General features: G+C 39.2%; 1 protein-coding gene across 2 annotated transcripts in view; it reads right to left on the reverse strand.

Moving 5' to 3' along the window:
* Positions 1-747: 747 nt before the first annotated feature.
* LOC140229354 (stress-activated protein kinase JNK-like) overlaps positions 748-17,606 on the reverse strand; it is a 67,609-nt gene continuing 50,750 nt past the window's right edge. For both annotated transcript variants that reach the window (XM_072309642.1, XM_072309641.1), the window contains exons 7-12: positions 16,717-16,788; positions 9,898-10,089; positions 9,010-9,134; positions 7,341-7,404; positions 6,101-6,211; positions 748-2,226 (exon numbers count right to left, since the gene is read on the reverse strand). In XM_072309642.1, the coding sequence (XP_072165743.1) occupies positions 2,090-2,226; positions 6,101-6,211; positions 7,341-7,404; positions 9,010-9,134; positions 9,898-10,089; positions 16,717-16,788 (701 nt within the window). In that variant the 3' untranslated portion in view covers positions 748-2,089. The remainder of the gene's footprint in view (positions 2,227-6,100; positions 6,212-7,340; positions 7,405-9,009; positions 9,135-9,897; positions 10,090-16,716; positions 16,789-17,606) is intronic.

Raw genomic sequence — 17,606 nt, forward strand, 5'->3', positions numbered from 1 at the left:
TTTTTGTTTTTCTAAACCAGTCAAAGTAAACTAAATTTGTGGGAATCAAGTCCCACTAGCTTTACTCTGGTTGCATGAAAACTACAGCTACGTGAGAGCAGATTTCAAAAGTGAAATGACAAAATGTGTCCATGCCGACGCATGCTAACGACACAATTTAAAGCACACTGTCAGTTCTTTCTCAACTATATAAAAGCTCTATCTGGCTAAATGTCACAATGTGAAAAAATGCTCAAGTTACCAAGAAATCTGACCACTGCGTGTGTTTCATTTTCTTTACCAAGCACAACTAGTTCTTCTTATCTGATATGTGAGGGCTTTTTTTTTTCCTTCTAAATTTATGGATTCACACATAAAACACAGTAACAAATAAGCCTAGCTCTTTGATGACCAAACACAACAGTCAACCTGCCACTGTTTTCGTCTCTGACAAATTCAAGGATGGACTGTGCAAAGCTTGAATCAATACAAATGCATGCATGTACCATCCCCATGACACACAACGTACACGCATGTACCACAAGACAGGGACAGGTACCCCAAATAGGGCAGTCATGACTGGGTGCGTTTCGGATGTACGACACCAACGACTCGACTGCTGTGAGTTTAGCATGCAGAAACATGGAGTACTATGGAGACAGGGGTTTCTAGGCGGGAACGAGTTAACAAGCTTCTATGATTAATATTCAATCACAAAGATTTCAAAATTAGGTGCAGGGGAGAGAGAGAGAAAGAGAGAGAGAGAGAGAGAGGCTAAGAGAGATTGAAGAGATTTGATGGTAAAGAGAACATACTGTAAAAGCGGAAATTTTCACGGTGTGGTTATTTTCGTGCATTTCGCCAAACCAGAAACTAGCACGGAAAGAAAAGCATGCAAATATTTTTGCTTGTTATACATACCACTATGTAATGTCTCAATTCCATGGAATTAAAAACATATTCATCTTACTCAGCAGAGTGCGAAAAATTACTTCCACCAAAATATCCACTTTTACAGTACGTAATTTCACATCAGAGAAGGATTTCATCTCCTCGATGGAATCAGCTGTTTGTTTGGGAGTTTTTTTTTTTCTCTCTTTTTCAGTTAATTTGGGGAGAAGACTCAATGAAAAATGTTGACATATTGGATGCATATGTACAATCTTAAATATAATATCTATACACATTTTTTACCTTGCAATGGAAATGCATACTAATATAATTTTTTTTCTTGTGACTGCGCCAAATCGGCGACTTGCCATAATAGAAGCTTACGTGTCTCTTACTTGAAATCTCTAGAGTCATGAACACCATAAGTTTCATCCTGGATTTCTCATCTTATTGATACACATAAAAGTTTTGTTTAAAAAAAGAGAGAGCCTTGGGAAATCAGGAGCGAATTAAGAGTCTGGCATCATAGATTGCAATGTGTGCAATTCATCTCGTATATCTGTCACTTCCCTCATAGGATGGAGAAGTTGTGTCTTAAAGCTTGTTCCTTGAAGGCACAAAACTATGTGAAATCTTAGTTTACTTGTTTGCTTTTTTCTTTTTCCTTCAGATCTCTTCGATCCTTTTTTTTTTTTCCCAGTCACGGAGAAGATTTCCAAGTTACAGGATTAAGTACTGATATAGGATGTGGCTTTAATAAGTGGACATAATCAAAAGGAGAAGAGAACAAAATGAAGAAAAATCTACCATCAAGTTGATAATTATCTGTTATGGCTTATGTAATTTTACTGATATGCTGCGGTTGACAATCAAACTATGTTACATTTCAAATGTTAATACTACACTGTTGGGTGCCTAGCGACAGATACATCCCATTAAACTTTTGCAACATCACACAGAGCATTTGTGACACACACACAATTATATATGGTTCACACTTAGCACATCCGATAAACGTCGTGATGCGCCGAAAATCGAGAAGAGTCTATGCCGGATGAATCTGAAACCACAACGACAAAAAGAAAAAAACAACAACAACAGCGTGATATTCCGATTTGAGCAACGACAAACAGTGAGGGGGCTGGCTGTCTTTGGAATCTCCCGGGGGGTGGTCTCCTCGCGGTCCAGAGGTCAAAGGTCGCTGACGCATCCTCCCTGGCTACCTCTTGGCGGCAGCGGCTGCCAGGGGAGCGGCCGCCGTCCCTGAGGCGGCGCCCTGAAGCTCCTCGCCGGCATCGCAATGGTTGTGGCCCTTGGGGTACACTCTACTCGAATTCCGGGCGCCCATCCTGAGATCTGTAAAGACAGCAAAGCAATGCAGATGATGTGATTGCCAACTTTTCATTAGTCTCTCTCTGACTGGGTGTGTACCTACTGGTTTCCCATGTCACTTCTTCATCTAGACCAAATTCAATCTCACTCAAAGTATAGGTGCACATTTATCACAAAGGCTGCTCCTGATAAGTAGAAAGCGTGCTTTAAGTTTGCCCGACATAGCAACAACTCACAATCGCAAGTGGACATACACATTGAAATGTATATATCATAGGAACAAGTGTCTTGAATAGCTCCATACCAGGTCAGGGGAAAATAATTGATGCATTTGCATTCATCAGTATACCACGCTTCTAGTGAATATTACATAACACTAACATTGTCTGGATGTTTCCACATTCTAAACTTCCTGTCAAGATGTTTAATACAAGCATTTGAATAGCGCATTCTTTGCCACAACTTACTGGGAAAGAGCTATTTTCAATATTCTTCCACAGAAAATATACATACTGCTGGTCTTCTTCGATGTGGTCTGAACTCTGAAATCTTCACCCTCTTACTACTATATGATTTCATCTCTTATATATACAGTATTCATCGCATAATCGGGGCAGGTTGGGAGTAGCAAACACGGCCCCTTTAACCCTAAAAAGACTGGGCTATTTTGGTAGTTCGAAAGACTGGGGGGGGGGGGGGGCCTAAAGGCCCCCCCCTTAAGATCTTGGCTGTGGATCGCGCGATCGCCGCGGAAATTTGCACAATGGTAGTGTGCGATGTAATCTACAAGATCGTATATCTAAATTTTACAAAATAGTCTTCTTTTATTTTATTTTGATTAATTATGCTAATTTATGCGAGAAATCAGACTCTTTGATCTAAATCAGTAAATAAAGCTCCAAAGTGCTCATTTTTGGTCTAATTATTCTTTGTGGCATTCTTAGCAAATGTACTTGAAAAAAAATTCGGGATCAAAATCAATTCTTATTTATTTTATTGTTTTATGAATTTCTTATGTATTTCTTGTTTTTTCGACCTTTTGTTTTTGTTGTTTTTTTAACAAAATTTGTGGCAGACACTTTTTGAAGCATAACACTCCTAAAACAAATTAATTTTAGCCATTGAGAGTAAAAATAAGCATATTTATATGAACCATGTGAAAAAACTCAATTTGCATTGACTTTGTACACAAAATCACATTTTTGAGCCATTTTCGGCCTCACGTGCATGTACAAAAAGTTATGTAACTTCAGAACCGTATCCCCGGGCGTCACAAATTTGGTGTCAAAATGTGCGGGAAACTTGAAAGAAAAAAGTCATAGAGCATCGCGGCGAGAGCATTACGTGTTGCAGAGTAATCGCGTGAAATGTCAAGGGGGGCCTTTTAGGCCCCCCCCCCCCAGTCTTTTCAGGGTTAAGCGGGGTGCCCGATTTCGAGATGAGCACTCACCATACACTAACGGCATACGACATGTACATGTAGTGCACACACACACACATATGCATACTGACGTACTGTACATGTACATGAATACACAACCACGCTACCCCTCTGCGCGACCCTCTAGCTCTCCCTGCACATGGCTTTGCTTATATGGAGGGGAGAAGAATGTTCGCGAAAGCATGTGTTCGCAATGGCATGGATACTAATACACGGCGCTTTCGTGGCTATGCATGTACGTGTACTGGATGGACGGAGGTCAAAACACACCAGTCCGAAGCTTGCTTTGTAAGTTCGATGTAAACGACAACTAATAGGGAATCTTTGAAATATTGTTGTGGTATTTTGGTAGATTTTTGGTGTAAAATATCAACAAAATCAAAGATCGCTTGAAAAAAAATTGTCCCGTTTATCAGAGGTCCCCGCCCGATTATCCAGTGAAAATAACATGCATTGGAAATGTTTCTGGGAAGCGTATGTCATTTAAGTGAGGTTCCCGATTATCAGATGCCCGATTATGCGATGAATACTGTATTATCTCTATATAGCCCACATACTGTATATGCCATATATTTATCGAGTCTAATTTTTCCCGAATTGGGACTTCCCGACGATTTCACGAGTGGTTAAATTTGCGATCGTGAAGTGCAGTACTGTATGGAAAAAGGTTTGCGCGCACATCACATTCATGTCGGGACGAGAGTCAATACTGTCACATTTTTAACCCTATATCTGTCACATACGCCGTAGTCAGACTGCTCAGACATTTTGCAGTGCACAGACACAAGATTGTTGATGGCCATTTCTGATTATTATTGTTGATATTAATGTGTCATGTTATACATCATTTGAAAGCTTATGGTCTAAACTTTCATTTTCCATAATAATCTGAGTGAGGGCGCACTTCACTTTTAAGTAGGACGCCCTCTCATGTCACATAATTATCAATGCAGACTTATTTCCACATGTTACCACCTCATTTTTCCACACAACATGAGCTTGCATCACAAAAAGGTCTCACAGATGTTGTAGAGAATTTATTCAGCTTTCAGATGGTATGATTTTTTCATCAATAGCATCAGTACTTTTCATTTTAAGAACAAAAGTCTGTGGCAATTACAACCTAGATTTCACACATTTTGTGTACCGTGGTAATTTCTGATTTTGTAAGTGATGTTGGCCTAGCTGAAAGTAGACAAAGCGTTTTTGTATCTTGTCAAGCTGAAAATATAAATTGAATTGTGCTTTTTTCTTTCAAATTTATATTAATCTTGTCCTATGATAATGCCATAATGATAAGATAATCTAAGGATAAAAAATGTTACTGAAAATATTGACGTTGGAGTGTCCATGCCTTCCAGTTGATCATCATATGCTAGTCTATGACTTTCTGCACTTTCCTTATTGAAACAGAATTAACTATCACAGCAGTCATTTTCTTTATGATAAACCTGCATTGAACTGAAGTTTCGCATAGTGACGGTTTCATCATGTAATAATAATAAACAGTCAAACGTACCCCAACATCAAGACTGTACAGCTTCAGGCCGCCAGCAGGAAGCTACTGTAACCCTATTGCTCCTTACACCTGCCCCGCTGGCCCCGGCTAACTAGAGACCCATTGCACTGCTGTTAGTGCTGAGTAAACAGTTGCAACTGCTGCACCGAACGTGCAGTGTTCAACTATTCTTCAGATCATTTATGAGGCTGATATTACTGAAACTATACCCCTTCACAGAATTCAGAAATGTTGAAATCCCTAATCTGAATGTTTTCACTTCATGTTGTACTATTTTGACTTAGATAAAATAGATGAAAATTGACCCACGTGTACGATCTTTTCATCGCTCGCGGCGATCTCTAACAGTCCCACATATACAGATTCGTGTAAGTTCTCCACACATGACAAAACTGTACACAATACATTGCAGTCTGAATGCAAATGAACATGGGCGGGGCCACCACTATTTCTTAGACTTTGAGAAAGCTTTCCTGATTGGTTAAAGGTGGGGAAGCTTTTTTCAGGCTGGAAATCGTTTCCTTACACTGTCAGCCAATCACAAATGAGTTTATAGAGTGGTAGTGTCATAGCCTTTGAAGTAATCTGTCAATCAAAATAGGGCCGATAATATCGGCCGAAGCATTTCTATTGCAGTTTTTGGGCCGATTTAATCGGCCCGTGACAGAGATAGGGTTAAAGTCGCGAATAGCAGCAGACTTGCAAAATTCACAAAAATATAAACCTCGCGAAATATTTGGCGGATACAGTATAGTAAAAGTCTCCCTCTCCCCCCGTCTATCTACCGACATATCTATCCCTCCATTTATTTGGAGAACGTGCTCTAACATTCCTCATATCTGTCCTTCCATCAATCCTTTCAATTCTCTATTCCTTCATTTATTTTGTTCTCCTCATCCATCCATCCACCCTGTCCCGAGTGAAAGGGGCTCGCTCACCTTGGTGGTGTTCCTCGTGACCGTTCTCTCTTGGCATGACGTCGGAGACGGGGTCAAAGGGTATCGAGTTATTGTGGCACATGGCACTCATCACCTCCTTGAACATCAGTTCTGTGGGGGGGGGGGGGTGCAGAGAGTTGAGATCATGACATATGAGCAGGTCATCAGACAGACAAGGAGGGTCTTATTGAGATTGGAAGTAGAGGAAAAGATACTAGAAAGCAAACATTACCCTGTCACAACTAAATCCTTTGTGTTCACATGTATAAATACAAATCTGTCTCGTATCAGGGCAATTACTCCCTGGCTAGATACTGGTTAGTGATTACGTTAGAGTAAAGATTAGGGTTCGGGTTAGAGTATAGGTTAGGGTTAGGATTAGGTGCCGGATTAGGATTTGTGTTTACAGGGTCAGGGGAAGGGTTTGGGGTAATTATCCAGGGGGTAATTGTCCTAGAACCATCTATCTATGAATCTATCCATCTATATATCTACATATACATGTATATCTCTATCTATCTATCTATCTATCTATCTATCTATCTATCTATCTATCTATCTATCTATTTCAAATGAAAAATATATATTTACTGACATTGTTACTTATTCAAATTATAGCTAAAAACTAACAAGGCATTATTTCATCACCTGACAAAGAGCCACATAAAGACTTCTATCAAGATTGATGGCAGTCTGGTCTACAATATATCAACTGAATAACTGCACCTAGGATTTAAACATAGGTGTAAAAGAGATGGCTCTGCTGATTTTTGTTGTAGTGTTTTAGTATTTCTGGATGCTCCTATAATAGCAAGCCCCTCCATACAGCAGCACAAGTGGGTCTAATTTTGTGGTTTTTGGAACCCATGAGCAAATGTAAGGGGGGGGGGGACAAGTAATTGCACTAAACCCTCTTTCAAAAGACAATTAAACAAAACTTTTTAAAAACAATTACTTGGCAGTTACAGAAATGTTACATTGTATTTTGCTGACAATTCTTACTAGTACAAATCATACGGATCATGTGGGGACACTGGTAGCACTTGCTACAAGGAATCTCTGAACCTCTAGCTTTACTCTAGGCACAGTGACATAATACCTCGGCTTCAAAATGTTCACCAAAACATATGGCGTGGGTCCTCATAGCAACCAGCACACATAGATCATGGCATCTTCACAACAAGGTAATGAAAGGGGCCCTTCCAGAAATGATGAGACTGAATCAACACCCACAACTTACCTTTCCATTCTTCTAATGAATGTTCTCTCTCGTCTATTGAGTGGTCGTATGGTATGGGTGGCGGCTACAAGAAAGAAGGGGCAGAAAAGGGGTATAAAATGATTAAGAGCCTTGTATAGAGCCTGGTATAAGGTCTTGTACACATACTTTACCATACAACAGCATTTTACATGAAATCTTGCTCATATCTGAACTATTCATAACATCTGTATTCATAGAATTTGATGTTGAGACTCAACATACCCATACTAAATCTGTGAGGGGCAGCTAGTACAGATGGCTGTGCCATGGGTAGATGTTTGATAAAAGGTTTTCTTCAGTCATTCAACCTAATAAACACTGAGAAGCATGTGTGTGTGAGTGTGTGTATGAAGGTTTCCTCATCTATTTGATTAAATCAACCAAGGCAACATAATGGACTCCACAGTTGCCGTTAAGTTGCACTGATAGACTCTCCTCCACCAGTGGCTTGTACTTGACCTATGTAATTTCTTACTGAACAAAATCATCAGATGTGACTCAAGAACAGCCACAAAGGTCTGAGCACAGTGACAACATAAAGAGATAAAAACAATCAAACAAACAAGCAAACAGACAGTCTAACAACTTTTAAGGAGACAGTTTGTCCTGGTTTACTTACATTCTGCATACCATTGAACACAGGCACACACAGACAAAAATCTATTTACTGCGATTTAAAGGGACTGTACAGTACTGGTTGAGGTGAGGATTCAGGTTTATAGCATTTTTTGGTGAGATAATGGGAAACCTCTCAATATGAAATATGAAAGAGCATGTAATTTCATGAAGGATTCAACATTTATTTGATGAAAATAGGCCTTGAAATGGCTGAGATATCAAAAAAAGTGATTGTAATAAAATTGACAGGTCACGGCTTTTATTAGGATCTCTTTCTTTTTCCTTATTTTTAGATATCTCAGTCATTTCAAAACCGATTTTCATCAAATAAATGTTTGACTCCCCTTAGAATTGTATGCTCTTTAACATTTCATAGAGTGGTTTCTAAATATCTCGCAAGACGTTACAAGCTGAATCCTCACCTCAACCAGTACTCTACAGTCCCTTTAAAATTAAAAGGCAGCTAGAAAGTCACCATCTTTTCCCTCGAATTTATGTCAAGACAACTTAACCATCAAACTATCTGCAGCAATCAATCGTCCCCCCCCCCCCCCCAGTTGAGTGCTGCACAATCTTCTCATCTGATACACAACTCACTGTACTACAGAGGATGAAATACTTTTGTCCATTTTCCCCCCTCAAAACATTACATCTGAAATTATGTCTCCAAAGCTGTCTACATTTATCCTATAGACGTGGAAGTCGCATTGAAACATTTACCAAAGGATTGTCCCCTCGAAACTATGCTTCATACATGTTAGTTAAGAGACACTTCTTTCTCAATCCAAAGACTTAATCCTTGGAGTCTTACCACATATGTTTCCCTTCAATCCTTTCCCATCATAATTTTTAGTCCATAGTCACTCAGACTCAACTTATACACTACTATCAGGTTAAACCACTTTGGAGTCCAGGGTTTGGAGGACTAGTCCCACAGACTTTCATCACGTCATACCACTGGTTACTGAATGTTCTCCTTGAAACATTTACATCACAAAAGTTTGAACCCATGGCCATATATTACACTCACCCCATAGACTTCCCTTGGGTCAAACCACACGTTGATGTAGGGGTGCTGGAGTGCCTCGTCTACCGATATCCTCTGCTCAGGATCTACCACCAGCATCTTGGCCAGGAGATTTCTTGCTTGTGCGACTGTTTTGTGTTGGAGACAGATATGGCAACGATGAATGGGAAATTACATGTTACATCATTCTCCCAGAAATGATCGCCACAGGTGATGGATTATGGTGGGGGAGTGTTAAAGCCCCTTGCTAACATTTGCAGATGAAGAAAAAACAACAACAACAAAACAAAACTATCAGACAAGCACATCATGTAATTTTATTCATGGTCTTAGAGAGATGATGATATTAAAACTGTCTTTCATTGTTTAAGACAGACAGGAGACATCACAATATCATTTGAGCATCATTCTCTTACAGAAACATTTCTGTACCTAAGTGAAACTTGACGGCATCTCATTAACATTATGCTGTATTATGATCTCTAGGTGGCTAAGGAGGTTTACAAAAAATAAAACAAAAACCTAAAACTCTCATGCCACCACAATTTTCATAATGTAAGACAACATCAGCACACACTCTTTTATCATCGTAACCACATTATTACATTCAGTATTACTATCAAAATCATCAGCAACAGCAACATGATTACTGTCTTAATCAGTATCACTGCTATTACTTTCACTGCCATCCTCCTCCTCCTCCTCCTCCTCATCATCATCATCATCATCATCATCACCATCATCACCATCATCACCATCATCACCATCATCATCACCATCATCATCATCATCATCATCATCACAAACACTGGTATCCTGACCAAAATCACTCCACAGATAACACTCACAAATCCCACCCACCGGTGGACTCTCTAATCCAGCGCCACTCACCACACAGTTTGGTCTTCTCTGTACTGCTCTCTGCCTGGTAGAACAGCTCATCCGGGAACAGCATCTCGAACGAGTAGCCGGGGCATTTTGTCCTGTTCTCTACGTACTGCTTGACCATGGGCTGGAGCCTGGAGAGGAAGATGTCTGAGGGGGTTCCCAGGAGATCCGCAATCTTGTTCCACTGATCGATGTCTGCACGTAGGTGGTGGTGTTAGGGTTAAGGAATTGCACCTCAAACCTCAGAATGGAATCTTTACAAAATGGTTGAAGAAGCCAACACACCTGGAGACATCAGGGGGGCATTTCGTGAAGCATTTTGTCGGATCTTTTTTTTTTTCTGACAAACTGTTATAAGCTACCGAAATCCTTGTATCTGACTGGTTGAGAGCGAATTTTTCATGAAATGCCCCCCTGAATATCACATAAAGCTGGCTTATAGTTTAAGAGATTGCAAACAGATGTAAGCATTTTACCACAAGTGTGTACAAGAAATCCTTACTTGTGATAGGCTAATATGCTGGATATTCAAATAAAGTCAGTTCTGCTCTTGTAGCACCACTTCCACAAGCAGAAATTTTACCATGAATGCCTCTGACACTCGTATTGACCACAAAGAAATCAGTTATAATTTTTGTTAACATAATATTCTACTGACGACTTTCACATCAATTTGTCCCATCTTTTCTTTTTTCTTTTTTTTTTTGTAAGTGAGAGGGACATACACTGCATTAGGAGACAGAAAGCCAAGGGTTACTGTTCAACAAATCACAGCCCCACCAGTGGTGACAGTTGTACAGCCAATTGTGATCCCATGAAAAATCCATTTGTTCCCAGTGACCCAGAAAGAGAACATAATTTTGAGACCTGGATGGATCCCTGTCATCAACTTTCTTTCAAGTCACTTACATATCTATAGAGATGCTAAAAAACTGTGTGTGTATATATATATATATATATATATATATCAGGGCTGCACACTAACCCATTTTTTCTGCCGGTCCAACCTGTCTCTGTCGGACCGGTAAATGCCCCGTTTTAACATTTTTTACCGGTCTGAATAGAAAATTTACCGGTCAACAACGACAACCTAAAAAATAAACTTATTTTCTTGTTTTTTATGGACGTACCCCTCCCCTACCCATGTACATTTTACAGATTAATATATTTTTCTTAACTTGCATTATCTATTGCACAAGAAATAAAAAAAAAAGATAGGAAAAACTAGAATGTTTGTTTGTGAATTACAGTGTAAAATGATAATGAACAAGAACCTACAGTTCGGGAACCTACAGTTTTTACAAGCATCATTGCTTTTATGTAGGCCCCATCATATTTCTGACATTTATTTGTGATATCCTCCGATGAAAATGACCATTTATATTTGTGTGTAATGTTTGTTTGTCTTTTTTTTTTCTTCAAACATAAGATATGGTTGTATATGTTTTGTACTTTTGTTTTATTGTCAATCATTTTGTAATCCCATCACTGAGAAATGGAAACATGAAATAAACTTGAAACTTGAAACTTGAAACAAAATTAGATTGTATCAAATGCGTTTGTGACTTTTTCTAAACATCGGCGCACGAACTTGCTGCGTAACCTGCTCTTGGTGGTCAGTTGGATTGCGACGATTTAATGAATTATTTTAGCTGTGAAATTTTCTGATGTACGCGCTCCAAGGAGTTCTTTATTTTTCGCCCGATAATCTATTCGCATTTGTGCATGCGTTCTTGAAAGGCACACGACATGCAGGGCCGAATTTGCAATCCTTTTTGCGCCCATTTCCACCTCAAATATTAGCGGGATTGTGACGATTTCATAAATTACTTCGGCTGTAATCTTTTATGATAACGCGCCAAAATGGGTTGAAAATGTGTCCTTCATTTTTTCCTGATAAACTCTTCGAATTTCGTAAGTGCATTTTTCAAAAGATGCACCACATGGCCGAATTCATGATACTTTTTGCGCCTATTTCAACCTCAAATATTAGCGGGATTGTGACGATTTCATAAATTACTTCGGCTGTAATATTTTCTGATGCAAGCGCCAAAAGAGGTTGAAAATGTGTCCTTTATTTTGTCCCGATAAACTCTTCGAATTTCGTAAGTGCGTTCTTAAAAAGATGCACCACATGGCCGAATTCATGATACTTTTTGCGCCCATTTCTACCTCAAATAATCAGCGGGATTGTGACGATTTCATAAATTACTTCGCCGCGGTTGTAATCTTTTATGATAACGGGCCAAAATGGGTTGAAGATGTGTCCTTTATTTTTTCCCAATAAACTCTTCGAATTTCGTAAGTGCGTTCTTAAAAAGATGCACCACATGGCCGAATTCATGATACTTTTTGCGCCTATTTCTACCTCAAATAATCAGCGGGATTGTGACGATTTCATAAATTACTTCGCCGCGGCTGTAATCTTTTATGATAACGGGCCAAAATGGGTTGAAGATGTGTCCTTTATTTTTTCCCAATAAACTCTTCGAATTTCGTAAGTGCGTTCTTAAAAAGATGCACCACATGGCCGAATTCATGATACTTTTTGCGCCTATTTCCACCTCAAATATTAGCGGGATTGTGACGATTTCATAAATTACTTCGGCTGTAATATTTTCTGATGCAAGCGCCAAAAGAGGTTGAAAATGTGTCCTTTATTTTTTCCCGATAAACTCTTCGAATTTCGTAAGTGCGTTCTTAAAAAGATGCACCACATGGCCGAATTCATGATACTTTTTGCGCCTATTGTATTTCTACCTCAAATAATCAGCGGGATTGTGACGATTTCATAAATTACTTCGCCGCGGCTGTAATCTAACGGGCCAAAATGGGTTGAAGATGTGTCCTTTATTTTTTCCCGATAAACTCTTCGAATTTCGTAAGTGCGTTCTTAAAAAGATGCACCACATGGCCGAATTCATGATGCTTTTTGCGCCTATTTCCACCTCAAATATTAGCGGGATTGTGACGATTTCATAAATTACTTCGGCTGTAATATTTTCTGATGCAAGCGCCAAAAGAGGTTGAAAATGTGTTCTTTATTTTTTCCCGATAAACTCTTCGAATTTCGTAAGTGCGTTCTTTGATGCACCACATGGCCGAATTCATGATACTTTTTGCGCCTATTTCTACCTCAAATAATCAGCGGGATTGTGACAATTTCATAAATTACTTCGCCGCGGTTGTAATCTTTTATGATGCACGCGCCAAAATGGGTTGAAAATGTGTCCTTTACTTTTTCCCGATAAACTCTTCGAATTTCGTAAGTGCGTTCTTAGAGATGTTCCACACAGCCGAATTCATGATACTTTTTGTGCCTATTTCTACCTCAAATATCAGCGGAATTGTGGCGATTTCATGAATTACTTCGGATGTAACTTTTTGTGATGCACGCACCGGCTAGAATGGTTGAAAATGCGATCTTTATTTTTCTCCCCATAATCTCTTCGCATTCCGTACCCACATGCATGCGTTCTTGAAAGGTATACGACACGGCGGAATTCACGATCCTTTTTGCGCCTATTTCTACCTCAAATATCAGCGGGATTGCGATGATTTTATGAATTACTTCGGCTGTAATCTTTTATGATAACGCGCCAAAATGGGTTGAAAATGTGTCCTTTATTTTTCCCGGATAAACTCTTCGCATTTCGTAAATGCGTTCTTAAAAGATATACGACACGGCCAAAAATCATGATTCTTTTTGCGCCTATTGTTTCCTCAAACTTCAACGGGATTGCGATGATTTCATGAATTATTATTCGGCTGTAATCTTTATGATGCACGGGCCAAAAGGGGTTGCAAATGTGTCCTTTTTTTTTCTCCCAATAATCTCTTCGCATTTCGTACTTGCGTATACGACACGGCCGAATTCACGATCCTTTTATCGCCTATTTCTACATTGAATATCAACCATATTGTGGCACTTTCATGAATTACTTCAGATGTAATCTTTTGTGATGCGCGCACCAACTAATAGAATGGTTGAAAATGCGTTCTTTATTTTTCTCCCCATAATCTCTTCGCATTCCGTACATGCGTTCTTGAAAGGTAAATACGACACGGCCGAATTCACGATCCTTCTTGCGCCTATTTCTACCTCAAATATCAGCGGGATTGCGATGATTACATGTATAACTTCGGATGCAATCTTTTATGATACACGCGCCAAAATGGGTGAAAATGTGTCCTTTATTTTCCCCCGATAAACTCTTCGCATTTCGTAAATGCGTTCTTAAAAGATACACGACACGGCCAAAAATCATGATTCTTTTGCGCCTATCGTTTCCTCAAACTTCCACGGGATCGCGATGATTTTATGAATTATTATTCGGCTCTAATCTTTATGATGCACTGGCCAAAAGGGGTTGAAAATGTGTCCTGTATTTTTCACCCAATAATCACTTCGCATTGCGTACATGCCTATACGTCACGGCCGAATTCACGATCCTTTTAGCGCCTATTTCTACATCAAATATCAGCAGGATTGCGATATGTCATTAACTATTTCGGCTGTTATCTTTTGTGATACATTCACCAGTGGCCCATTGCATAAAACTTACCGTTGAATTTCAATGGTAACTACCGTCAAAATTAGGCGTCACAGCCAATCAGCATCAAGGATTATAAGCTTTACCGCTAATTTGAAGACTTACCGCTAGTAAGGAGCGGTAAGTCAAGCGGTAAGGGTTTTATGCAACAGGGCACAGAAGGGTTGAAAATACGTTCTTTATTTTTCTCCCGATAATTTCTTCGCATTTGTGCATGCGTTTTCAAAATTATACATCGCACGCAGGGCCGAATTCGATATTCTTTTTGCGCCTGTATTATTGTTTACTCAAATTCCAACGGGATTGCCAAATTTTCATGAATTACTATTCGGCTGTAATCTATGCAATCGCCAAATTAAAAGGGGTGAAAATGTGTCCTTTATTTTTCTCCCGCTAATCTTTTCCCATTTCGTACATGCGTTCACATTCACGATCCTTTTTGCGCCTATTTCTACCTGCAAATATCAGCGGGATTGTGGCGATTTCATGAATTACTTCGGATGTAATCTTTTGTAATGCACGCACCAGAAGGGTAAAAATGTGTTTTTTATTTTTCTCCCGGCAATCTCGTCGCATTTGTGCATGCGTTTTTGATGAACAACACGGCATGCAGGACTGAATTCAAGATCCTTTTTGCGCCTATTATTTCCTCAAATTTCAACGGGATTGCGTTGATTTCATGAATTGTTATTCGGCTGTAATCTTTTATGATGCACTCACCAAACTGTTTCCTTTATTTTTTTTTTTTCTCCTCTATAATCTCTTCGCATTTCGTAAAAGCTTTTGAACGATACGACGCGGCCGGTCGAATTCATGATCCTTTTTGGGACGATTTCTACCTCAAATATGTAAGCGGGACTGCCATGATTTCATGATTTTTTTTTTCTCCCTAGTATTATCTCTTCACATTTTGTGCATGCGTTCTTTAAAAGTTCACGGAAGGGCCGATTTCGTGATCCTTTTTTGCGCCTATCTTCATTATGAGACCATTCTGAGCGAATGAAAATATTCATTTGTGAAATGACTGTGTAAAATGAAAATAAACGCAATCAGATCCATTTACTGTATCGCTGAATATCGAATGTGTTTTTACTTTTTCTAAAAATCGACACTAGTATATTAGTTCTAACATAACTGCCACGCTGCAGCGAAGCCGGGATCGGATCGATCTTGCGTTAAAAATCATGAGTAAAAATGACCCAGAAATGCATGCGCTTCTATCAATGCTTCTTGTCTGGCATGACCGCCGATCGCAAGCAATCGAAAAGCAGTTACACTGTATACATGCTTTGCATGTATTGCATTGCATGCAGTGCGTGAGCAGCGCCAAATGCGCAAGCTAGCGCGACTCCGATAACTGGTTGACTGCTAGTGCTCAAAACTAATCCTGTTTACTGTACAAATTGCACCGGTAGACATACACGAAAACTTGCGTAAAACTTGTTGAACAGTGCGATATCTTGCATTCTGTTTCTCCCTGATTGGCGCTGCTCTTTTTCTTTCTACTGACCCCACCAATGTTTTTTTTTTTTTTTTTTTTTTTTTACACTGGTCATATCGGACCGGTAACTTGTGGATTTCCTGAAAAGTTACCGGTCCGACAGTGACTTTTACCGGTCTTTGACCGTCGGACCGGCGCCAGTGTGCAGCCCTGTATATATATATATATATATATATATATATATAAGTCTGCTGTAGAAAAGGCTGTTTTCTACTGCACTGGCAAACATAGTACATGACTATCGTTGCATGAACAATACTAATAGAAGAGAATCTCGTAGCAAAATTCTCTGATGATTGATTGCTTTTGGATGTTACATTTCTTTTGTGTATACACACTGCGATTTTCAAAATCATGCACAAGTTGTAAGAACAAACTACCTTCCAAGTAAAGATTTCATTCTTGAGATGACTTCCAATTTGCTTGCCATAATGTACAATGAAACATGTATGAATACATTTTTCCTCTTTGTCTAAAACTTTAATGCTGCAACAAATACTTTGTGGCGCAGGTAGCTTGATTTGGTGGAGTAAATCTGCTTGAATGTGACTATTCCACATCATGCACTGCACTGGAAAGCACAGCATGTCTAATAGATCTTTAAGAGTTGGAAAGCCTTATAACTCCAGCAAGGGAATAAAAAGAGTACATACACTAACCGTATCCATCTATCCCAATTCTCTCCCCTCCCCCCTTTTGTTTTGCAATAGGCGCACTGTCCACCATATCTCAAAAACTTGTGAAAATAGACGAGAGTCGAAAGGATACGATCCGAGCCTGGGAACATAACTTGGCCCCGTATCATTTCTCCAAATATACAGCCAATGGACCAGATGTCAACTGTGTGGAAGAAAAGATCAAAGAAAAGAATAAAGAGGTGTAATCAGAAATACAATTACAGAAGAATACATAGGTACAAGAAACGATAATTTTGATGTGAAGCAACACTGGGGTCCCACAACCAAAAGGGCTCATTTTCTTCACTGCCTTAATTTATTCAGTACTCGTTCAGTTTCTCTTGAATTCTACAAATCTTTTTAGTAGACAGACAAATGATCAAGTTATCTGGGTTGGTGTATACAATGTCTCTCTCACCACTGGGCACCCTGTGGGCTCTGTCTCCCTGTTTCACCTTATCTGTCTTCCATGTGGGATGCTCACCACAGGGACTCAAGCCAGTTCTTCACTGGTATAAATATGCAGCTCTTATTAAATGTTTTTAAGATCACATTCTCACTTCAAATTAACTATTTCACAATCCCTTTAATCATCCAGCCTCTTTCTTCTGTGTGTGTGTTTTTTTTTTTTTTTTTTTTGCTTCGTATTTTAAAATCAATGGAGTTCACAATTATGAGGAAAATGTTACTGAGATGGGGAATCAAGTTTCATAACATATAATATCTAGACCTTGGTTTACTTTGGGATCATAACAAGTGCTGCAGAACCGGACACTGAATGCACAATGTAAATATAATAATTGCTGGTAGCATATCTGCTCATTGGAGGGAAAGATTGGTGTCAAAAATTCTGAAAAATAACAGAGAATGAATAAGACTCATTCCCATAAAATTGGTTTAATGAATGTTATTTTTTCCTGTCCTTCAGATGTCTTAAAAAGCCTTGGCAATGCAATATATACCATTTTCATATGAAGTTCT

This window comes from Diadema setosum, chromosome 5 (assembly GCF_964275005.1).
Source record: "Diadema setosum chromosome 5, eeDiaSeto1, whole genome shotgun sequence".
NCBI lineage: Eukaryota > Metazoa > Echinodermata > Echinoidea > Diadematoida > Diadematidae > Diadema > Diadema setosum.